Source organism: Gymnoscopelus microlampas (genome assembly GCF_963454915.1).
Source record: "Gymnoscopelus microlampas genome assembly, chromosome: 7".
Taxonomy (NCBI): Eukaryota; Metazoa; Chordata; class Actinopteri; order Myctophiformes; family Myctophidae; genus Gymnoscopelus; species Gymnoscopelus microlampas.
In genome coordinates this window covers 12,546,953-12,571,612 of record NC_139944.1, presented here as the reverse complement: position 1 = coordinate 12,571,612, position 24,660 = coordinate 12,546,953, and the positions used below count along the sequence as shown (strand labels likewise).

The 24,660-nt window shown below is 43.7% G+C and overlaps 1 protein-coding gene across 2 annotated transcripts in view; it reads right to left on the bottom strand.

Annotated features, from left to right (window-relative positions):
* The window catches only part of dip2bb (disco-interacting protein 2 homolog Bb), a 53,438-nt gene that overhangs the window by 21,419 nt on the left and 7,359 nt on the right, over positions 1 to 24,660 (bottom strand). Inside the window, exons 2-9 of one of the 2 annotated variants that reach the window (XM_084062760.1) lie at positions 13,295 to 13,366; positions 10,941 to 11,093; positions 3,452 to 3,571; positions 2,516 to 2,968; positions 1,904 to 2,044; positions 1,048 to 1,167; positions 557 to 754; positions 186 to 277 (exon numbers count right to left, since the gene is read on the bottom strand). In XM_084062760.1, the coding sequence (XP_083918886.1) occupies positions 186 to 277; positions 557 to 754; positions 1,048 to 1,167; positions 1,904 to 2,044; positions 2,516 to 2,968; positions 3,452 to 3,571; positions 10,941 to 11,093; positions 13,295 to 13,366 (1,349 nt within the window). The remainder of the gene's footprint in view (positions 1 to 185; positions 278 to 556; positions 755 to 1,047; positions 1,168 to 1,903; positions 2,045 to 2,515; positions 2,969 to 3,451; positions 3,572 to 10,940; positions 11,094 to 13,294; positions 13,367 to 24,660) is intronic. The other variant, XM_084062761.1, reaches the window with a different exon arrangement.

The following is a 24,660-nucleotide window of genomic DNA, read 5'->3' as shown; positions in this document are numbered from 1 at the left end:
TTAGGAAACTCTTTAAACTTGACCAGCATCTCGGATGTATCAGCATCATCAGTTTTGGTTTCATTGAAGCACAGTATGTCACTATTCATCGTATGACAAAGTATTACGAGGTGTAATGTAGGGTTTCATTGGTTATTGGGAGATTTATGATGGGGGAGCTCTTCGATGATCTCATGTTTCCTCACCTTATCTCCGGGCTTGAGGATCTGTTCGTTTTTGGTGCCCAGTCTGTTCAGGAGTGTGTAGGCCAGTTTCACACTGCGACTCCACAGCTTCCCTGTTGGACATCAGATAATGTGGAGAATTGGATAGGAGGTACTGTATACATGAAAGACGAAAGGGGGTTCTGTTTTCACCCCATTCTGTTTGTCCTATTAGCAAAATAACATGGATTTTCATGAAACACAGAGACAAGAGATAATCTATAAAAATGACATAATCTGTCATATTTCAAGTGCCCTGACAATTGCATAGTGTTGGTGGAGGTATGCATTCTACTGAGAGAAATCTTTCTACAGTAGCTTATTATCGTGAACAAATGTGTTAGACGTCTCACCGTAGGTCAGCGTATAGAGGGGTTTTCCAGTAATGTCCAGTGCAGTGAGCGCAGGGCTTTTGCTCTGTGTGGCCCCCCAACGAGCCAAAGCTGCCTGCAAAGCTGGGGGCCAGTTACTGACCACGCCCAAGGGCTCCCCTTTCACTGGCATGATCTGACGGCCTTCGGGCTTGGGTGTGTTGGGGTCTGGCGCGGGTACTGTTGGAGGGACAGACAGGGAGAGAAAGAATAAAAGAGGGAGAGAGAGAGAGAGGATCAGCGAAGCACACATAAGTTTTGTTTTAATTATATACATCAACATGGTAGAAATGCAGTTCTACACAGCAATATTCTCAGAGTTAATTAAACTCTGGGGATTTTACTGTGTAGCTGTGTTGGAATGTTACGTGAAATAAAGTCTGCACACTGGCTCTCAGTTCCACGGTTTTTATTGCCACTTTCAACGTTTCGATCTTCAACAGGAATTAATCAATCGGAATAATTTCTCTCACCTTCCACTATCTCCTCAGCATCATCTGTGAAGAACTCGCTCAGTTCGGGACGTTTGGGCCTCTTGAGCGTAGCGAGGAGCTGCTGGATCTTAGTGGACACCCTGCTGTTGACAGGCACCCCTACAAGAAGGTGAGGGGGTTAGGGATGGGAGGTAACGTACAGTCACACATGCCCTGGTCCACACAACACTGTCGGTCTGACAGAAATCCACAGTGGGTGCAGTCTACTCTAGACACATCTGATGGTGGAAGGACCTCTGAGCATCTCACAGTCTGCTGCTCCTCATTCCAAAACCCACAAGTCTGTACATATTTCTGATTGGTTTCAAGCTTTCGCATTGACTGAAGTTCATGACTTTTAGCAAATGGAAAGCAGCAGACCATGGCTGCCTCAACGCTAGGATGACAGGCAGTGAGAGGTGGGGGTTAGGTTTATTTTTTTTCACCTGGGAAAACACACAAGGGTTCATTTTGTGCGTGGAGTTGACCTGGTTTCATAACATTTGAAGAATCACACAGTTGAAACAGAAGGGACATTTGTAAGGGAAGAACAGCACAGACAGGAGGCTACAGACAATATGCAATAGGGAGTTTCCTTACTCTGGAGATTACCTCGTCCTAAATTGCCAGTAAAATTAAACGTGAGTCAGGGCGTGAAAAGATCAGAAGAAAAGAAAGCGGTAAAGTTTGATTAATGATCTGTGAGCACATCATTAGAAATGTTGATTACATCTTGGTAGAAGACTGAGTGAAGATTTAGACTGTGTCTGTGTCTCTAGCAGACACACACCCTCAGACAAACACTCACATGAACGGACAGACACACAACAACACAAAAGTAGTAAACTGTCATTACCGTCAGCAGTCTCCATCATGCTGGAGCGGCTCTGTCCACGGCTCATACCTCGGACCACATTATTGGAGGTCAGGTCCACCCTGGGGCCTCTGACCGTGGCTTGGGCCACAGCGGTCACATCAGGAGGGGGGCCACTGTTCTCTGAGGACCATGGGAAACTCATGCAATTAGTTTTTATTAATTAGTCGTGAAATACTTTTGTCTTGCAGTTTCAAAAGGTAACGGTGCATTTCAGTACATAAGTCACAGAAAAAAGCAGTACCTCTAGAAGCAGCTGCAGCAGTAGTAGTAACAGTAGTATTACCCATGAATATAATAAACGGTTTCAACACTACTGTAGCTAGGATGCATGTCAGACCCTTGTCAACATCATGTCAGCTCAGCTGTTTACACCATTTGTAATAAAAAAAAAATATATAGAAAAAGAACATCCCACTATGGACATTTGTTGTAGGTTAGCTAATTAATAATGAACAATGGTATCTCTGATACTCTCTGATGTCATTTCCCAGGGCAGCTACAAACAGGAAGTTCACTGAGGCTATAAAGTTCAGGACAGCAGTGTTATTTTTAACAGCCTGAAACAGTCTGCGACAACCAGGAAGCTATTACCTATTATGGGTCTCTCACCGATGCGAGCGTGAGCCAGCATATCTGCCACAACTTGTGTTTGGGACGGGTGCTGTGGTTGCTGCTGTGGTTGGCGCTGTGGTTGCTGCTGCTGTGGTTGGCGCTGTGGTTGCTGCTGTGGTTGGTGCTGTGGTTGCCGCTGTGTTTGGTGCTGTGGTGGATACTGGGGCTGGTATTGGGGCTGGTATTGGGGCTGGTACTGGGGCTTATACTGAGGCTGGGCTTGATGCTGAGACTGGGGCTGTGGCTGGTGCTGGATCTGAGGCTGCGGCTTGCCGTCGCCATGGGACAAGGTGGAGGAGGCCGAGGAGGACGTGGAGGAGCCCTGGACGGAGCGGTTGATCCAGGAGTCAGGACTCTGCAGGTCGGGGCTGACCTCAGGCGGAGGAGCACCACTGGACCCACTGCCCTCATCTTCAGAACCCGATGAAGAGTCTGAGGGAGAGAGGGAGAGAGAGAGAGAGAGAGAAATGAGGATGGGATTTATGCACTTGAACCCCAGCATCCCTATTCTAGGGAAACATTCGCCAAAAATAGCAGATCTACAGTACAAGCTTAGATCTGCTAAGCTTGATAAACTTGTAAGTCGGCTATTGACCTACAAATCGAGTGCCGCACTACGAGCTTGTAGATCTGCTATTTTTGAAAAATCGAGAAAATGTGTGCAAATTCATATATTTATATTCTTTTTAAGCGAACATTTTTAACTCAAATCTTTGCTTCTGGGGGTCCCTGGAACAACATGTTTTTTTCCTTGACATCAAAAAGTTTGAGCACCACTGATATAGAAACATGCATTTTTCAGAAACCTGTTGGGATTTAGAAGACATTTGTAGAATCAGCTTCAGGTCTTAATGGATTAAAGTCATTTGTGAAAGTAGTCGTGTCAATCCCTGAGAGGAAGCAGTTCAGTATTACCTGGTGGAGTGCGGGTCTCGATGGGAGACTGGACATAGGTGGACCGGCGTTTAGTTGGCATCGGCATCTTTTCCTCCTTATGTTTTGCCAGAGCTGCCTGTACTGCCTCAGTGTGAATATCTGTATGAAAAAAACAAAAGCGTAAACAAGAGCATACCATGAGCTGAGCATGGCTTTATGCACAGCAGCTTTGGGTCACAAAGGTCAGAGAGGGGAGAAAAAGAGAAGGAAAGAGAGCGCAGACACACGCACGCACGCACGCACGCACGCACGCACGCACGCACGCACGCACGCACGCACGCACGCACGCACGCACGCACGCACGCACGCACGCACGCACACAGCATGTAAAGGATTCACCCTGACTGAATCCATTAATATTCATAATCATACATAAACCCCTGGCTCTAAAACCTGCTGGGATGTATGACCCCCCTTACTGCCTTCAAAGCTACTATTATTTTCTGCTGGTATTATCAAAATAAATTCATATATTACACGAAATGGAAAAATCTAAATGGATTCCAAAACATAACAAGTGGTATTGATTTCCTGCCAAAACAGGAAACCACCACTGGGGCGAAGAAAGGGTGATGCTATTTATTATGCTGACCAATCTCTTCAAAAACGCAACCAACCACCCACACACACACACACACACACACACACACACACACACACACACACACACACACACACACACACACACACACACACACACACACACACTCTAACAGGATCGTGCATGGTTCTCAACCTTTTCTGGATCAGGGCCGCCTTGAAAATCTTAACACGGTGAAAGGCTGCCCTGTTAAGTGGTCTTATGGATGGGCCGTGTGCCTTTTCAGAGCTTCTTTATTGCAATTATCGATCGATTGTGTTCCGGCTTGTAGTAAAAGTTCCTATTTATCACAATGAAAGTAAATTTATCATGGTTTAAAAAAAAACATACAGTACCATACTAAAGTCTTACTGTTTTGGGGGCCCACTTGCGATAAACAACAGGCTGAGAAACAGTGGGTTACACAAAAGGAGCCACAAATGTAGACTACATGATAAAACCTGTGTAATAAAACATCCTATATTAAAATTGGCTTAAGGGCCGGCCGGCCGGACCACGTCGTCGCACTCATATCACCATGACTCAGCCATAACCATATCCCAATGCAGCTACACCCAAATACGGAGTATGTCTAACCTCAATATGTCGTTATGGCATATATGGGCACAAAAGGGGGCATGCCCATGTATTGACATATATACTGATGACATCAGGGATCTCCATACATGGGCATAAAAGTGACAAGGACTGACAGATACAGTGCCCATATATGGGCGTATCAGTCGGATCGGCGGTGTGACGTAGGTGTTCATAGCGGCCCGAACCTCTAGTTATATTATCTTATCTTATATATGTTGATCAGTGCTCTGGCTAATTCCTTGGCTTCTTTCCTCGCCTTCAACGTACTTACATATTGTACAATTAATATAAAACTACATTTTAGCCACAGCAGCTTTCCTTCTTTTTGGCTGCATCACTTTCCATACTCATGTCACCATGATCAGTCATAACCATATAAGGACTTCCGATGCTGCTACCACTGCAGGTATTATTCAGGAATTTACTCCACTACACTACACAGTACAGAGGAGAGAACACTAAAGGTATTATTCAGGAATTTGTGGAAACATATTAACATACTGGTGGAGGACACACATTTCACGTGTTGTTTGCAACACTTCCACCACAACTTCCACCACCATTCTACCACAACTACAGCTTCCACCACCATCTACAAAGCCATGCCACAGAAGAAAAAAACATCCCTGGGCTTTCGGACCCGAGACGCCAAGCGCAAACGCTTACTTCGTGCAGAAGAACATATATGCGCAACACGATAAGCACCCAAAAAATAAAAAAGGACCCTAACTTCAGAAGAGCCTGGACACGTCCACAGCAACTCACACAAATAGTTGACTTTCACACACCTACTATGGATAGCGTCTGCAATTCATGCTATGCTGTCATGTTACCTTGGGAAACATCAAAAGATCCTGTTGGTAACAAGTCCTTCCGTGCCTGTTGCAAGTATGGAAGGATCCAACTCTGGCCATTCCTGTTTGACAGGGACTCTCACCAATCCAGGCAATTCATGGACAACATCAGGCAGTACAATGGCTTAGTATCAATGGCTTCCAAGAAAGTCACTGGTAAGACAGTGGAGTTCAAAAGACAAGGACCAAAGCCATTCAAGATGAGTGGCCAGATGTACCACATTACTCCATCTGCAATCTTTCCTGACAGCACAAACAAACCCACATTCTCAGAAATCTTTGTCTTTGATCAAGATAATGAAATTAAGAACCGACTTCATCAAGCAAAGGGAGAGGGACTTATTGCGGAGGACACATTGGCCTTGATTCAAGATGAGATAAAGACAGTCAATCCTTTAGTAAAGTCCTTTCAAACCGGTGCTAAAATCTTCAATGAAAACCCAAGTCAGGAACTCAAAATGGTCTTCAAGGCCAAAGGCTCACAGGGGGCAAAGAAATGTCACCTTAACCCTGATGTCCCTGACGTGGTTATTGTAGCACCAGGAGACCAGACAGAGCATAGGGACGTTGTACTGTACAAAACAACAGCTGCTGCACCTAACCACAGACAGACTACACGCATCCATGAACTCCACCCTTTGTATGACCCAGCTGCCTATCCCTTAATATTGCCACATGGAGATGCTGGCTTCAACATTGATAAATAATCCCATCATGAAGGTTAATGCAAACTCAACCACTGACCAAATTACTCTTCAAGAATTCTTCAGATTACATATACACCAGAGAACCAACTCCTTCAACACTGTACTGAAATCAGGAAAACTTACACACGAATACTTCTATGATCAGCACAGCAAAAATAGAAAGTGGCCGGATGAACTACTACAGAAGTAAGGAATTGCAGGACAAGTACAGGGTGGTAGGACAGCACGTTCAAGATTTAAGATCCCAATACTCATCTTTGAAGACTCTGTCTGTGATATCAAAGCCGAGTCCTCTCTGGCTAAACTAATCAAAGAGAGCAACTTAATCATCTGGGATGAGATCTTCAGCGTTAACCGCTTTAATGTTGAATGTGTGGAAAAAATACTGAGAGACCTGATGCAGTCAGAACAGCCTTGGGGTGGCAAAACTATCCTGCTGGGTGGGGACCATAGGGCCCTACATCATTCATCCTCACAGGGGCATAAGGTTGACCATCACACACAGCTGGGAGGATGAGTGCAGTCTCTATGGGGTGTGAGGCGGTTCAGGTGTGTGTGTGTGTGTGTGTGTGTGTGTGTGTGTGTGTGTGTGTGTGTGTGTGTGTGTGTGTGTGTGTGTGTGTGTGTGTGTGTGTGTGTGTGTGTGTGTGTGTGTGTGTGTGTGTGTGTGTGTGTGTGTGTGTGTGTGTGTCAGTGTGTCAGTGTGTACACACTTATGAGAAATGTTCCCACAAGTATAGTAGAATTTGAGAAATAGACATTGCGATTTTATGGTTAAAATTGTTTTTTTGAGTTAGGCTCACAATTAGGAGAAGATTCGGGTTGTGGTCACGGTTTGGATTAGACATTTAGTGGTTAGGATTAGGCTTTAGGGTTGGAGTTATGCCTGATTTATGACCGCAGTGTGACCGCTGCCCCATACTGTAAAGAAGACCCACAGGCAGCCAGACGCTATGCGAGTGCTCTCACATGCAACTTAAAAAACACACAATCCAGCACATGGGCCAAACACAACAACACAAGTCTAACCAGCTCATTATCTTTAGACAACTTCCCCAGTGTCATTTAGGGCAGGGTTTCGCACACTGGGTCCGATTTTTGGATCACAGACCCATGTTTATGGGTCACGATTAAACATGTTTTGCGTTTACATTTGTTCAAAAAAATATAATAAAAAAACATTATAAATGAAACATTTATCAAATAAATGAATGCAAGAATTTTTCAAAAAAGAAAAAATCCTAAGTATTCTTCCTCCGCGCGCGCATACTGGTTCTTATCTGTGTAACGTTGTCTGATAAGGGGTCTATTCAGAGATCTCTGCCTACTGATAGGTCTGGTGACGTTCTACATCTGTGTGGGCTAGAGGTGGGTGGCAATAATTTGGAGATAACCACTTAACCACTTAAACCCCAAATGGTTGAGCGGACTCCCTCAGGGCTCTATGCTAGTGTATTTTCAGTTTTCTGTTATTGTGGGGAGAGCTTTTGCTGAAAATAGCCGATCAACAAGCTTACAACGCGTCGCGCTTGTCGATCGGTAATTTTCTGCGAAAGCTTTCCCCACAATACGGATGCTGGGGTTGAAGTGGTTAAACCCCAGCATCCTTATTCTGTTGCGACGCGTTGTGAGCTTGTGGATCTGCCATTTTCAGCAAAAATTAAGTTAAGTGTAGTGTGAAAATAGAAGAGTCGCTAGTATAGAGCCTTGATGGACTCCGCTCAACAAAGTATAGGGTTTAAGGGATTAAAAAGAACCTGCATTGCGGAACCAATGCAAAGGACAGAGGGTGGTCCTTCCTAAACTGGGACGTTCAGTCTGTTTGGTAAGGGTGGTAAAGGCTTGTCCTAAAAATAAAACAGTAGGCGGAGCTTTGTCGGTTGCCTTCACCAGCCGCCCAAGCCCATTATACAATCATTTAAATAGGCGGAGATACTGTACCCGATCCTCTGGCTATGCCAGACAAATGAATTATTTATGTCTGATTATTGATGGACTGGCTACAAATGCAATGATTGTGACGTGTCACCTGTTGCTATGACTCTGTATGAGGTATTTACATGTAGATTGACTTTGCGTATTAATATAAATACAATATTCCCTGATTCAGGCTGTCTTAGCCATGACACGTTAGCGTTTTGCATACATATATATATATACACACACAATTACATAAATAATAAGTACTATGGAGTTGTTTGCTGTATTTATGGGTTGAGCTGCTTTACTAAATGTTTGCATTTCAACATACAGTAGACCTCTGCCTTGAAGCTAAAGCCTTCTCCTCCAACAACCCTGCTCTGTCTCTTCCAGCTGGTTGGCTGGTTTAAATAACAATCTCAGATAGTTTCCCTCCTCAAATCCATGTATTTTACCCAACGGCAACACAGATTTCTCAATATCCTGACAATCTCCTTCTTCAGCCCCCCCCCCCCCCCCTGCCCCACCCCCATTTACTTGTATCTCCGTGGGAATCCCCCGATCACACAGAAACATAAAACTTCTACTTCTTGGAATCCAAACCAAATCTAACACAAAGCAGCTGCTTCAATCCTTCATCATCCCCCAAAAACTCCATCTCCATCATTATCCATTTGTCACCATTGTGTCCAATGTCCATGATTGATTGATTGAATACTTTATTAACAGTTTGCAATTTGTACAGAGGTACGACTTACAATGATTGTTAAAAGGATAACAGAAAAAGCCCTAGGGGAATATAACATGAAGTATTATGTTTATGTGTGTGTGTGTGTGTGTGTGTGTGTGTGTGTGTGTGTGTGTGTGTGTGTGTGTGTGTGTGTGTGTGTGTGTGTGTGTGTGTGTGTGTGTGTGTGTGTGTGTGTGTGTGTGTGTGTGTGTGTTTATGTCCTTTGTACAAGGCATTCTTGTACTTCTGTTTATGTGGACATGAATAAATATTTCAAGTGTGTGTGTGTGTGTGTGTGTGTGTGTGTGTGTGTGTGTGTGTGTGTGTGTGTGCGTGTGTGTTTGTGTGTGTGTTTGTATTTATGCATGCATGCTGGTTCACGTGAGCGTCAGACTGGCTACTAGACAGAGAGAGAAGGAGTGAAGAAGGAAAACATCTCATAACGGAGAGGCTTGTTCTCGGTTGACCTGCGACTCCTTGTCCCGTCTCCAGCTCAATTTCTCCCCCCCTGTTTAACCACGTGAACCCCAGCCTCGCAGAAAACAGCAGATCTACAAGCACACATGCTTTGTGAGCTTGTAGATTGGCTACTTTCAGCGAAGATATTTAACAGTAGAGCGAAAGCAGAAAAGTGACTAGATTAGAGTCCTGAGGGACTGCGGTCAACCAAGTATAGGGTTTAAGTGGTGTAAGTCTCTCTTGTTATGTTCTCTACACCAGTGGTTCTCACCCTGTGGGTTGGGACCCCCAGGGGGGTCCCCATATGATTTTGGGGGGGTCCCCAGAGGACAGTGAAGTGACAATTTATGGACTTTTAACACCTTTTAAACTACACTATAAAAACTGGTCAAACATTGGCCAAATTGTCAAATCATATAAAAAATAAGCTATTTTTTTTTGTTCATTTACATACAGTAGAAATAGCAACACACAGTAGAAATAACAGATATACAAGCTCACAACGCCTCAGCCATTTTCACAATATTTATCTGTGGAACCGAGTCAAACTAAATTGAATGCCTCAACTCCTACATTCCAAGTGCTTGCCAGGGTGGGGGGTCCCCAGTTCAAATATGATTATTTTGGGGGGTCACGGCCTGAAAAAGGTTGAGAACCACTGCCCTACACAACCTCACACATAGCTGTGACATTGTCGCTCCCTTTTCACAACAGAGGCAACCTCACTTCCTTCACCGAGGGGGAGCCCAGCAGGAGGGCTCACTTCTCTTTTCAGATTCTTTCCTCCTCTACCCGAAGTCCAGAATGACTTTTATCCAGCCCTCACAACCAGTGCAGTGCATGCAGAGACACAGACGCACGCGCGCTCTTACACACACTCTTCTTTAACCACTGAAGTCCTACATCGTTGCTGTCGCCCAGCGTATCTCCATGTTTAATTTTTTTTTCTTCGTAAATGAATGCCCTACTTCATTATACAAGAGTGTCACACAAAAGTAGTGACAATAGCAGATCTACAAGCTCACCACACGCTGCTTCGTGACACATTGTAAGCTTGTAGATCTGCTATTTTCACTAGTTTATATACTTTTTTTAATAGTAACAAAAAAAGGAACGGTTTTGGACATACAAGTTTTATACCCAACAACGATGATATACTTTGTCGTACGACGAATAGCGAAGATAGAAGTACAAACTTGTATGTTACAAACTTGTATGTCTGCTATTTTCTCTATTTTGTAAAATTGTGATTTTGGAGAAATGCCTCCGATAATGACATGCCCAAAATAGGAACGCCAGAGTTTATGTGATTGGCCAGTGGGTCAGCAGCATCATAAGATACTGGGTCATCAGGTCAACATGTACTGTGGGCTAATTGCACAGCAACACTGAAAAGCTCATAAGCTGCAAAAATACAGTATGTTCTCATGTAATCTGTGCATCCATGATGGAATCTCTCCCCCATGATTAACCCTTATTCTTCAGGTAATTTCACGTGGGAACAATCACAGCCAAAATAACCTAAAAAAAATCCACCTAAAAAATTCACATGGTTCCCTAACAAGGCATAAGGGTTAAAGGGACTTTAACCCTTATTAATGTACAGGTCTCTGCTCACCTGATCTGTAGCGGTCATCCCTGGTTCCGCTACGGTGTGGCCTCCTGGAGCGACGGTCCCGGTACCGTGAGGAGCTGGTGGAGGGAGGGGCATGGCTGGAGGAGGAAGAACTGGGACCAGGTGCCGGCTGTTCAATCTGAGGGGGCGGCTCCACTGACAAATACAAAAATCATACACAGTGTTGCACATACTGTACACGACATCAAACAGCCAACATTCACCAAGTCTTCTCTCATAGATCAACAAAATCCAGCAAAAAAAGAGGAACAAGTCATTTTCTTTATTAAAGGACGACTTCACCCATTTTCAACCTATCATCGTATAATTGGTCCTCACCTTTGCTCATAATAATATGGTACCATTTTGGTCAGAGGAGGGCTGTGGACAGTTCAGAAACCTGCCTACCAGTGACATCATCGATTGGGAATCCAAGCTAATAGAAACTACAGGATATTCCTGGAAAGTTAGCATGCTATAATGGAAGCCATTGTTCTCACCTTGATAAAAATCTAAAATGTGAAATATTGCTTGAAAAAAAAATGTCACTAATAAACGGGTTTCTCAAATGTCCACAGCCCTCCTATGACACGCAGACCGAGTAGAAAAAAATGTGAGAAGTCTAAGCTTCTGGGCCTAAAAACGATCCGAATTCGAAGCTTCGACGACGGGGGCCGGGGGTGTGTGTGTGGGAGTGTGTGGGGGGGGGGGGGGGGGTTTGTTAACTCATTCAGTGCCACAATCCGTCAAATCCGTCACGTGGCCTGACACCGCGTGCGCCACAATCCGTCAAATCCGTCATAAAAAAAAAAAATCAAAATAAAAAAACATTTTAAAAATAAAAGTTTTTTTTTTTTTTGTCAAAACATGTTCAGAACCCAAGATATGATGATTTGAAGATTTGCTGCTCCATCCACTCCTTGTTTAACCTATAACTTAAAAAGGCTGTATCTCGCTTCCTAAGCACTTTTTTTTTTACAATGAATTTTGGCTGTGGCACTCAGAGCCAAAATTCCAAAAATGAGCATGGCATTGAATGAGTTAATGAGCCCCCCCCCCCGGTAATATGTTTTATACAGTTATTATTATTTTTTTAAATAGTACAAATAGCAGATCTGCAAGCTCTGAACGAGTTGTGATGCGACGCAACTGCAATTTTCACAATGTTTTAAGATGTACAAGCTCACAAGGTGTCGCGGATGTGACCGCTGTGATCTTGTAGGTCTGCTATCTCGGCCGTTCTCCCTAAAATAAATTAGGCTTGAGTGTCGGCGAGCAAGCAGGCTCTGGTATCGCGGTGGTCATGGGGAGCGCTCCCTCCGTGCGTCTCACGGCTAATGACAGCGACTGGAGGCGGGGTTTTGAGGACAACTAGTTTGAGAATCGCTATTAGAGTAAACATCTTAAGTCATTCTTCCTCCGCACTGGGAGGATAACTACATCTGAAAGTGTGATGGAATGCATTTTAACTTGTGAGTGCTGTGACCACTTTTCCATTGTGTGTCTTATGAGCGCGTTCTTTTGAAGCCAGCCTGTGCACACATACTGGCTCAGTGTGACGTTGTCTGATAAGGGGCCTATAAATGCAGTCCATTACCATTTACCAGTCAATTATAAAAAAAATCACACCCAGTGTGAAGTGGGCGGTGTGTGGTCATCACAACATGACTCACTTTAAAAAAAAGTTTTTTTAAAGTCCATACTGCTATTCATAGGGCTGCACATGTGTCATGTGTTTCGCTAGCCAATCACAGTCCTGAATTTGCAAAGTCAGCCAATCACATTACAGTTAGTGGTGAAGACACTAGCTGTAATGTGATTGGCTGATATGAAAAAAGAATCGATTTGCATTAACAATGGAAGGGTTAGGGGGTACACAAATGTTTTGGTCGGTGTCCAAAACTCACTTATAGGGGGCGGCTACACCGCCCCAAAAATACAAATCAGGAAGTGTCCTGGTACAACAGAATGAACACCACATGTTCAGTCTCATCATACCAACTGGTCTGGCTGTCTTTCTGAATTTGAAAAAGTTACCCATAATGCTGCCCACAAGTGATTAATGGTGATAAAAGCCAGTCATTGGACAAATCTATGTGGTGAAGTTGTCGCTCTATTTCTGTGTATGTAAAATGTTACAACTGAGTCAAGGCGACTGTACTGAGGTCTGAGGAGCAAAGAGCTAACATACCACTGAGGGGCACCAGTGAGCAAACATGTCAACCTCTGAATCCTAATCAAGACCAAATAATAATAATATAGTAATAGTATATTTATAATAGTATATTATAACATCCTTGTTTATAAACAGGACAATGTAATGTTAAACAGGATAACAAAAAATTAGGCTCATTTACCTGGAGGATGGATGACGTATGGAACCAACAGTTTAATCCGTTTCTTCTCATAACCCTTCTGTGTAATGTCACCTGTGAACGATAAGAGCCAGGTCACTTACTCGATATACAAATGTACAAACAAAGGCAAGAAGACAACTTTAAATCTTGTACAACTCATTTAGGCGCACTACCACAGTGGTATTTCATACACATTCAGCAGCAGAATGTTCAGTTGTTAGCATTGAGATGATAAATTCAACTTACATTGAAAAAATACAAAACCCTCCAGTGAATTAAGAGCTGGTAGATAGATATTTGGCTAGGAGAAAATGTTTGCAATATTTTGTCTATTTTAACATGAAACGTTTCCTCCACTCCCATTCTATTACATGACTGATACTCAAATTTCACGTCTCTTGTGTTTTGTTGAAAAATGTTCCAACCTCCATTTTCTCAGAAATCTGACAATGGAGCCAAACCACAAAGCCCCTCAGATGCCCAAGTAAAGAGCAAGTGACAATAAACATGCAGCTATTGAACGGTCCATACTGTACATACATACTGGAGCGTCTGGAGCTCCAGCCTTATGAATGGCAATATGACATAAAAGTGCTGACAGTGTTATTTGATACAGTATGTCTCAAATATTGATATCTTCTTTAAACCTCCTCAATCACACAATTCAACAATCTACACTGGATGGCAAATTAACTTAAAGGGGAGGCAATGGAGAGACAACAAGGAGATGAACTGGGTGAATTGTGTACAACAGTGTTTGAATTACAACATAGCTTTTGGGGGAGGACTACAGTATTTTTGGGGGTGAGGGTTTGGAGGGTACTGTACACGCATGTATCATAGCCTACATGTATCAACTTCAACTTGATTGTCACATCACAGGTCAGGTTTACAGGTGTAAAGAGGTAGGTGAAATTATTTTTCGTACAACCTCCCGTCATTTACAGGTTTCAGGAAAGGCAAGAAGAGAGATGTGCCCACCTACACGTACAAATATACAGTAGGCTACTATCATTGTGAATGAATTGTGTTCTGATGCTATTGTGGGCGATGTTTTGTTGATGCTTTGATTTTATTGTGTACAGCACAGGTCAATTTCGATTGTTGCTTGATTTGATTTGATTTGATCATACATTTCAGTTTATAGACAATAATAGAGTAAGCAGTGGGGGAATTTGTTCATTAAAATCTATTTAAATGGAGAACTTGGTATATTGCCATGCCTACAGTAATGTTTATACAACCAGACACTTCTGGACCTGTACACCTACTCTAAGATCCACCATCTCAATGTGGTATAAAACTCCCTGGTGTTAGCCACCTGTTAAAGTTCAAACACAGAGAGAGAGAGACAGAGGGGGGAGGTGAGTCAGAGAGAGAGAGAGAGAGAGAGAGAGAGAGAGAGAGAGAGAGAGAGAGAGAGAGAGAGAGAGAGAGAGAGAGAGAGAGAGAGAGAGAGAGAGAGAGAGAGAGACAGACAGACAGACAGACAGACAGACAGACAGACAGACAGACAGACAGACAGACAGACAGACAGAGAGACAGACAGACAGACAGACAGAGAGACAGACAGAGAGATGAGACAGAGTTAGAGAGAGAGGAAGGAGAGTGTCAGATGAAGACAGTTAGGCATATGGAGAGGATCACAGTACAGGATTGCAGTGAGAGCACATGGGAGAGCTGGAGAGGGCTGTCACAATCATGACATTTTAGTTGACAATTACCGTATACAAATTATTGTGATTAACAATTTAGCTGTTTTTGGCATTGAACATTGGAACATATAAATACAAATTACATTTCTGCTTGGCTTTTAGGCTTTGTAAACAAACACAATTGCGTATTGTAGATATATCAAATAACTTAAATATAGAAAGAAATGACTGACAATAATCCAATAGCCTATGCTACGGCGATGCAATACATACTAGACAGACAGTTACAGAGATCTCCAAAAATTGAAACAAAAGGGTCAAGGAGTGACATATGTGAGCGGCGGTGCAACGTAGGTGTGAGGGCTGTAGGCCTGAACTCTAGATTCTGAACCTCTAGTATAGTGAAAATACCAGATCTACAAGCTTACAACGCGTCGCAGTGTAACGTGTCGTGAGCTTCTATTTTCACTATTATTGATGTTTTTGGTACTTTGTAATTTGTACTTTGGAATACATAGCATTAAAAGCATGTATTTTTGAGTACTTGAGTATTTTTAAAAGAAAGTACTGCATAATCGTTATAATCGTTTATCGCAATACAAAACGCTCACAATAATAATATGGCGGAGATTTAAATGTATTGTGAAAGTGTCCGTCATACACTGGACCAGTTGGTTGGCTCTGTACTTGGACCGCTTTTTTCCATCTAAACCAAATCTCTTCGGCTAAAATAGCAGATCTACAAGCTCAACACTCACACATTGTGAGCTCATAGATCTGCTATTTTTGGCTAATGTTCCCCCCAGAATATGGATGCTGGGGTGCAGGTGGTTAACAAAAGTGGCATTTTAAGAGTTTTAAGCATATCTTGATTATACCGTTAATCGCACAATAACCGTGACATAAAATGTTCCATATCATCCCATCTCTAGTCTAAATTAGGAACGGCACGGAAGCCAGAGCAGGATGGGATGATTTTAGACACACGACAAGGGAAAACAGAAAGGGGGGGACGATGAAGACAAGAGATAAGGAGGGGGACAGAGGAAGACGTGAAAAGAGGAGGGGAAAGTGACGGAGGTGACAAGGGAGGCTAGAAGTGTATCAGGGGACAAAAGAGGGACAAACTGCAGGACAGAGTTGCTGTGTGGGCAGTGTGCTGCTCCGCACGCACACCGCACCCCACATTCCCTTTCAGTCCTGAATGATTGGGGTGGATGTAGATCTGGTCCTGAAGCGTCACAGCTATTCTGCCAGCCTCCCTGTGATCACAGCTATTCTGCCAGCCTCCCTGTGATCACAGCTATGACACACAGACACACAAACATATGCTCTCTGTCACACACACACACACACACACACACACACACACACACACACACACACACACACACACACACACACACACACACACACACACACACACACACACACACACACACACACGACTGCACCTGTGTCTGTCTGTCAGACTCTGCGAGTGTGTGTGTGTGTGTGTGTGTGTGTGTGTGTGTGTGTGTGTGTGTGTGTGTGTGTGTGTGTGTGTGTGTGTGTGTGCACGTCATTCTGTCTGTCTGTCTGTCTGTCTGTCTGTCTGTCTGTCCTTCCCATCTCAAGAACCATTCATCCAATCGACTTACACTTGGCTCGGGTGTATTGCTGAGGACCAAAGCAACCGTAGAGTGGGGAGTCGATCTGACCATTGATTCTCCAGAACCTGCCCACTCTGTTCAGGCACACACATATCTCACGAACCACTCATCTGATCGACTTCACACTTGGCGGTATTGCTGAAGTGAAAATCCAAGAAAGTGCCTACCCACTCCAAACGGCCATTCCGAACGTGTTCCATGCATTCCAAATGGCGGCCATGCCCTGAGCGGAGGCCATGCCCTGAACGGGCATTTCACTACTGTGGAAGGCAGTAGGCACACATAAATACAGAAATGTCTGAATTTATGTGGCTTTCTCCTCAGTCTAACACTCCTCTGTGTGTCATAGAGCTCTCAGCTTAATATTAGACAGCAAATTAGGCCGCTCAAATACAGCGGGAGAGCAAGGTGAGTCTTCCCCGTTACACTAGAGGAGAACAGAGGAGGATTTCCCTGCTATTAATGGGTCACCCATTTCGCTTGGCAAAAATAACTGATGCTAGCGTTGTGTTTTTCAGGTGAGAATCAGTTATTTGTGATGTGCGACAAGGTCGTACTCGTACGATGAAATAAATTAGGCTTAACAGAGATGCTAAACTATTGTGCGCATAAGGACAATACACACACACAGCTATCATAGGCACACAAAGACTACACAAACCGTACGACCCAACATTATTAATTTAATTTCAGCAACATCCAAATACACAGCTTCACATCTCAAATACGGTAGGTAAAGGGGGAAATTGAACAGCTATACTGTGCTAACAACGCAGTATACTGCTGATTGTGTATCCCACCTAAATGAGAGTACATTCACGGCACCTAGGTGCAGAGAGCAGCAGCACACTCTGGGCTCGGACTGTCGACTCACTCGTTTTCATGAGGAAAAATGAAAGAAAAGCAAACACTTCCATAAGTAATGCATGAACGGTACAGTTGGCCCAGCACGCTCACATGACTTATTTTTAGCTCATGTGAACAGCAAGCTTCACTGCAGAGAGAGCGAGCAAAAGATGGAGATGGGGGAGGGGTCCGTGTGGCATTAGATGAATTGCTAAGTAAACACTATTCCATCTGGGTGATTTCAGATTTATGTTTGCCCTGTACAGCCATTGCTAAATCCTTGCATCATCAGCGCCTGGCTTCACCAGTGGATAGCAAAGAATCAGCCCCCCCCACAGGCCCACACCACTCCCAGCAGCTGAGATGGTACAGGAAAAAAGTACACAGTCTGCACATAAGTCTGATATGCGTTCAGTATCAAAGAGACAGGAGGAGCTAAGAGAAGACTGTAATGTGTAGCAGACTGGTTATGACTGATGAGTGTGTAAAGTACTGTATGAGATCTGGGATAGAATAAAATCACATGGTCCTAACTTATTCACACAGCATGTTGACTGTGAAGCATTTTGTAAATGTTTTGAAACATGTATTTCACCTTTATTTAACCAAGTAATTTAACTGAGAACGAACCAAAAAGGACCTGGGAAAAGAGTGCCATTTATGGACAGCCTAACTCATCCAGAATCAAAGCAAGTTCTTTTAAGTCCTGGCCTGATAAAACCCCCACGGTGTTATCAGGCAATCGGGCCACCGGGAAGCACCTGTGCTCGATATGTGTCTTTTAAACGCGAGACATCACCCAATGTCATCCAATCTGACGTCTCACAGTTAGTCAAGACAGCCTGGTCTGGTAAGATAAGGCCATCCATAGCTCTCCCTACATGTGGAAGGCCTCAGTAGCTAACCCATTTTTTCACATCCCTCTTGCATGTCCATAGCCCCCAAACTGTGGAAAGTCAGGGCTTAATGGACCAGCGATCAATCAATGTCAGTGTCGAGTGGTAGTCAGACTTTTTCAACGAGGCCTCAGTCCTAGCAGCCAGCCAGCCAGAACAATCCCGGTTTCTATTGACCGCATTCGATGTGGTAGTGAGGACATCTGCATTCAGCCTAGGGGGTGTTGGGGCTTGATTTTATTCTTTTTACATTCTAGGGGGAGAGACATCAAAGCTTCCCCTTCTGCTTACCCTGTACGCCCCCTCTTCATTCCTCCTCCCAACTCCACATACTCTCACACTTGTTTAGCCCAGGATTATTTGAATTGCAGTGAGACTGCTCTCTCTTCCCTCTTTCTGCCCCGCAGGCCCTCGCTCTGAATAGCAATTAGTCAGCTACCTCTCTATTCTGGTTCCACTTCCTCTCTGCGTTATCTCATCTCACTCAGCTGCTTTCGAACATGAAAGCGCATCGAAAACACCTGTTCACGGTTAATGATGTTTATCCTAAAATAGAGAAAATAGCTGTAGTGCAAGACAGAGAGAGTGTGAGAGAGAGAGAGAGAGAGAGAGAGAGAGAGAGAGAGAGAGAGAGAGAGAGAGAAAGAGAAAGAGAGAGAGAGAGAGAGAGAGAGAGAGAGAGAGAGGATTCCAAATATTCCTATCTCACACGAAACAATCACTGTATCCACAATCTATTAAGGTGTGGAGATGACAAACATTACTGGAACACAGAGTCTAATTAAGAGAGAATCCTATAGATTGTGACCTAAATAAAATGTCCTCCTACACATGTCATCTGATTTATGGCAAAAGTGATACATAGGTCATATAGCTGATTTGTGCTGACTAAGCACACTTGTGAATGTGTGATGTGTATGTGCAGTAGTATTGTGGTGGTGCTTGTAGGTAGTGCATGCTGCATACATGCTGCATACATGCTGCTTGCCACTTTCTGCTTGCAGCTGTCAGCTAGCCTTCTTTGAGAGGGGTGAAAAAAAGTGCATAAGTCTCCTTCTGCCGGTTCACAGCCTTTGGGGTCCCAGGCTAAACTGTAGGGATTCTCAGAGCAGCAGTAGGCCCCAGACACAAGGTGCACAGGGCCACCAGTGTGTGGATATGCCCTGGCGCCTGTCAACCACTGTCCCAGGCCACTATGGGTGAAAGAAAAGAGCAGTTGGGGATCCGCCTTGGACGGCAACCCATCTAAGGAGAAGGTTACTCCAAACAAAAAACACAGGCGTTGCTCACACCAGGCTCCGTGCTGCAGGTCGTCTAAGGGTATCGGAGTAAAGGGTGGTCGACGGGTCGTGGGCACAGGCTTATGCCCAAAACGGCCAGAGTAAGGCTGAGGAGCTGCACCCCATTGTAAAGCCTAGCCTAACATCCTGGAGAATCCAGTCATCAAGAATCCTCTATAATTCTAACGGTGGGAGTCCTCAGGAATCACGCTGCAGACCATGAGCTGGTCCTCCACACGGAGGATGACTTGGTTGGTTCTGTCTGACTACAGCACATGGTCCAATGCACTCTTGCATTGTTGGAGACCTTTTCCAATGGGAACCTTCAAGGCAAACACAGTGAGAGAAGAAGCAAAGTTGGCAGAGCTTGCACACTGTGACGTACAAAAGGGATTGGAGATCCTGGGAGTCCAGGAGCACAGGAGAGTTCATACTGATGATCGTGTACCGCAGATGGTAATTTACCAGAGTGGAGAGATATTCGTTCGTCGCCTCATCTGCGTGGCCAAAAAATGCCCAGGCAGCAACAGATGGCGTGCCATGTACGTCTCAGTAAAGTCCACCATTACGCCAAGAGGATCCTCATTGCAGATTTTGATGGCTATGGCAGGTGATATTACCAAATATCAGGCCAGGCCTAGGAGCTGCGTAGGATTTAATCAAGTTAATGATGGAAGTGGGTAAGGTTCAGAATAAAGGATGGCATATGGTGCTCCACCTCCTACACAGCCTCTCATACTCTGCACTGTGCCAAAAACACAAACACACACACACACACGTGTGTGTGTGTGTGTGTGTGTGTGTGTGTGTGTGTGTGTGTGTGTGTGTGTGTGTGTGTGTGGCGTCCCACTGGGCTTCTTTACCAGCAGCCAACTAGCACACTCAGCTGAAAGATAACCCACTCCCTGCATCAACATTCAATACAAACACACCTGAAAACAATCCTCCCTATCATTAATATCTCATTTATTATCCAGCTTATTACATAATGTTGTATCAGAGTTAGCTTACAACACTCCATCTCCCTTTCTCTCTCTCTCGCGCGCGCGCGCACACGCACACACACACACGCACACACACACACACACACACACACACACACACACACACACACACACACACACACACACACACACACACACACACACACACACACACACACACACACACACACACACACACACACACACACACACACACACACACACACACACACACACACACACACACACACACTTTACAGCCGCATGATGTCATATTTTCCAGTGTTCAATCTTGAGTTGTGTGACAGGGTTTTCCTGCTTTATGTGTGGGAACAGCTCCAGTCTTACACATCTGCTTACAGTATTTCAATGGAATTAAATAAGTCAGTGTGATCAGGAATGAGGTTTTATAACAGCATATCTATTAAAATACACATAAACTTGTATTTAAATATTTACATTATTTCTCTAACCCAGCGATTCCCAACCTCTGGGCCGGGGACCACTGGTGCCCAAATAATTGGCAAAACAAAGATTTTAAATATAAAAAAGAATTTAAAAAAAAAGATTGTCATTGTATTTATTCTTTAAAACCTTGAAAATGTGTTTTCATTTTGATGCAGAAACTGTAACTTAAAAGTATACTACTACGTTAGTTCCACTGATCCATCCAAGCCAAAACAGAATCAATTGATTGATCATAAAAATAAAGAATGTTCTGAAAATGCACGCGGCTCACCTATCCCACCACTTAACACGGCAGCCGAAGCAGTCAGATGGGTCGGCTGCGAACGCTTTCGAGATTATCAAGTGTGCCCTGATCCAGAAAAGGTTGGGAACTATTTCAGAAATAAAGTAGGTCCCACCGAGATTTGAACTCGGATCGCAGGATTCAGAGTCCTGAGTGCTAACCATTACACCATGGAACCGCTGACATGCTGCATGTGTTCTCTCTCTCTCCCTCCTGCCCACCCCCTGGCCTCTCTGGGCTTAAAATACAGTCAACGGTTCCAACTGGTCTTCTCTTTGGAACAGCAAGCAGTGTGTGCCCAACTCAGGTAACAGACGGACTCGTACATGCCCATCGACATATTGTATCTGTATTTAAAATCCGCTAGTGGTTCGACTTCCCACTTCCGCGGGCGGTATTATCATTTCCGTCTTATTCTTTGTGTTATTCATTGTCTCTGCTACATTCTAGCTATGTTCTACCAGACCATGTCTGCAAATTTCGGCCTAAAAATCTATCAAGCCCGGAGCCTTTGGATAGTGTACCTTAAATTGTCCAGTATACATTTGGATCCGTTATTTGGCCCATGTTTTGCCTCCGTTGCTCACTATTCTATCCTTCTTCTGCATGTACTTTCCGCCACACTGGATGCCTCACGGCACTTTGCTGCCTCCCACACGTCGGGAGTATAACGCAGTTTACCACATGCAGTAAAATCCTCAATGTTCATGTGTCCAAGTAATAGTCTGTGACGTATGCGGAAGTGCCTTTTACACCTGTGTAGGCTATAGGTCTGTGGCAGTGATACGTCACATACCTCACCTATGGGTTTATTAACCTATGAAGCGATCAGCTGTTTCACTGTGTGCTCTTCAATTACCTTATGCGTCTACTCTGGGCACACGGACAGTCCGTCTCAGTCTTCGGCTTCAGACAACAGCCATAAATTTCACTTTGAAAAGTTAATCTGTGTAACTTAAGTAAATATTGTTTACTCTGTCACCACCACCAGTGAATATTTTTTTCTCCAAAGTTAATCTATATTTTCAAGTGTGTGTGTCTGCGTGTGTGCGCGCGTGTTAAGGAGGACACTTGAGCTTTGGAACGCCATATACCGCACCAGTTATGAAAATGAAAACAACTTCGTTTTGTCATTGTAATAATAGCATATAGCCTATATTCTAGGCTAGATGTGGGGGCCAGGCTACTAGAAGTGAGGGCCGCATAGCGGCTCGAATCTCTAGTAATATAGTATATGTACATACACAAGGGAACTAACTATGGGAACTATTTCAGAAATAAAGTAGGTCCCACCGAGATTTGAACTCGGATCGCAGGATTCAGAGTCCTGAGTGCTAACCATTACACCATGGAACCGCTGACATGCTCCATGCGTTCTCTCTCTCTCCCCCTGCCCACCCCCTGGCCTCTCTGGGCTTAAAATACAGTCAATAGTTCCAACTGGTCTCCTCTTTGAAACAGCAAGCAGGGTGTGCCCAACTCAGGTAACAGACGGACTCATATTTCAGTCCACACGCCCATGTCACTTACCTCATGGGGGGTGTGGATTGGAATAGAGTGGCTAAACACACACTGAAAAGGAAACACAGGGCACTGTCTGCCATGTGGTGAACGCAACAACAGAAATGTTTTTGTGAGTGAAGCCAGTTGACTGAAGAGCTGAGGTGAGACTGGAACAGCAGAACTGGAGCCTTGAATTAGCGAACTACCACGCCGCCAACCTGGTCCAGACACTAGTGTTGATACCATACTGGAATTTCTAACTTCAAAACAATACCTTGAAAAATAAAGATATTTGATACCACAGAGACTATTTGACAGACTGAGGGCATAACATTTAACATTTTTCTATTCTTGAAGGCTGTCGTTTTTGTTGACTCTTGATTTTGTAGATTCTCGATAGGCTGACGATTCTCCTCAGCTTACAATAAGAGAAATATCACACTTTTTTACAGATGTTTTTGTCTAGATCAGACCTTTGAAAGTAACTAAATTATCGAATTAACATTAAGTAAAGTTAATTAAGAGACGAGAGAGCATGGTATTGATAATATAGATACAATCTGAGTATTGAAATCGATTAAAATATTCAGTATCTATATTGAAAAATCGATATTTTTGACAATACTAGTCCACACACACACACACACACACACAGCTCCTCTAACACTTCCAAGTTCCTCCTCACACAGCACTGTTATTACACACATAACCACCGTCATTTACCAAAACAACCACAAGGAAGATGATATCAAGGAGCACAGTTTACACACACACACACACACACACACACACACGCACACTGGTATGAGACAAGCGGGCTCATGTTGTTTGTCAAGGATGAAAACTCTCCCATTCATGCATAAGGAGTGAGCTGGGGAGCTGTGTGACGAGCAGCATGCCATTGATGTAAACCATACGCCATGGCTGTTCTCGTCACAGGACTGCAACCTCATCCATTAGGACCGGGAAAGCATAGACTGTAATTTTTATAGATTTCTTTGGCTATAAAAAAAATAGCATATGTTTTGAAAAATCTTGATTTTTTTTGCAAATCTTTAAATATATATATTTTTTTTAAGTGAGCATTTGTAACTCAAATATTTGCTCCTGGGGGGGGGGGTCCCTGGAACAAAATATTTTCAGATGGGGGTCCGCGGCCACATACATATCATTTTGGGGGTCCTTGACATGAAAAAGTTTTAGCACCACTGATTTAGTAACATACATTTTTTCAAGGCTTCATTTGTAGAATCCCCAGAAGCAAAGATTTGAGTTACAAATGTCCGCTTTAAAAATATATATATATATATTCAAAAGATTTGCACAAATTTTCACGATTTTTCAAAAATAGCAGATCTTGTATATCTGCTATTTTTGAATAGCCAAAGACATCTACAAATGACACAGATGCTTTCCCGGTCTTAATGGGTTAATCAAAAGCTGTCCTAATCAGACATTCTGGAAATAAGCCTGAGATGAGAGCTTTTAATACTACAAAATACCAAATGATAGCGCTGCTTGTGGCACAAGGGTGTCACGTTTCAGCAGCAGAATTCATCAAGACACGGCTCCAGAGTCAACATGCCCCATTAGGAAGAAACTTTATACTGGTGTTTTCTCTTTCTTTTCTTCTTTTTCAGTTATTCACCATAGCTTTTCACAATTAACACAAACCGTTAACGGTACTGTTGCACAGGATGGTATCAGTGATAAAAGAGTACATCCACAGGGAAACGAGCTGAGTATTTTCCCATCTTTGCTTCATCCACATCTCTGAGGAAGCGGATTGTTTTCCATTTC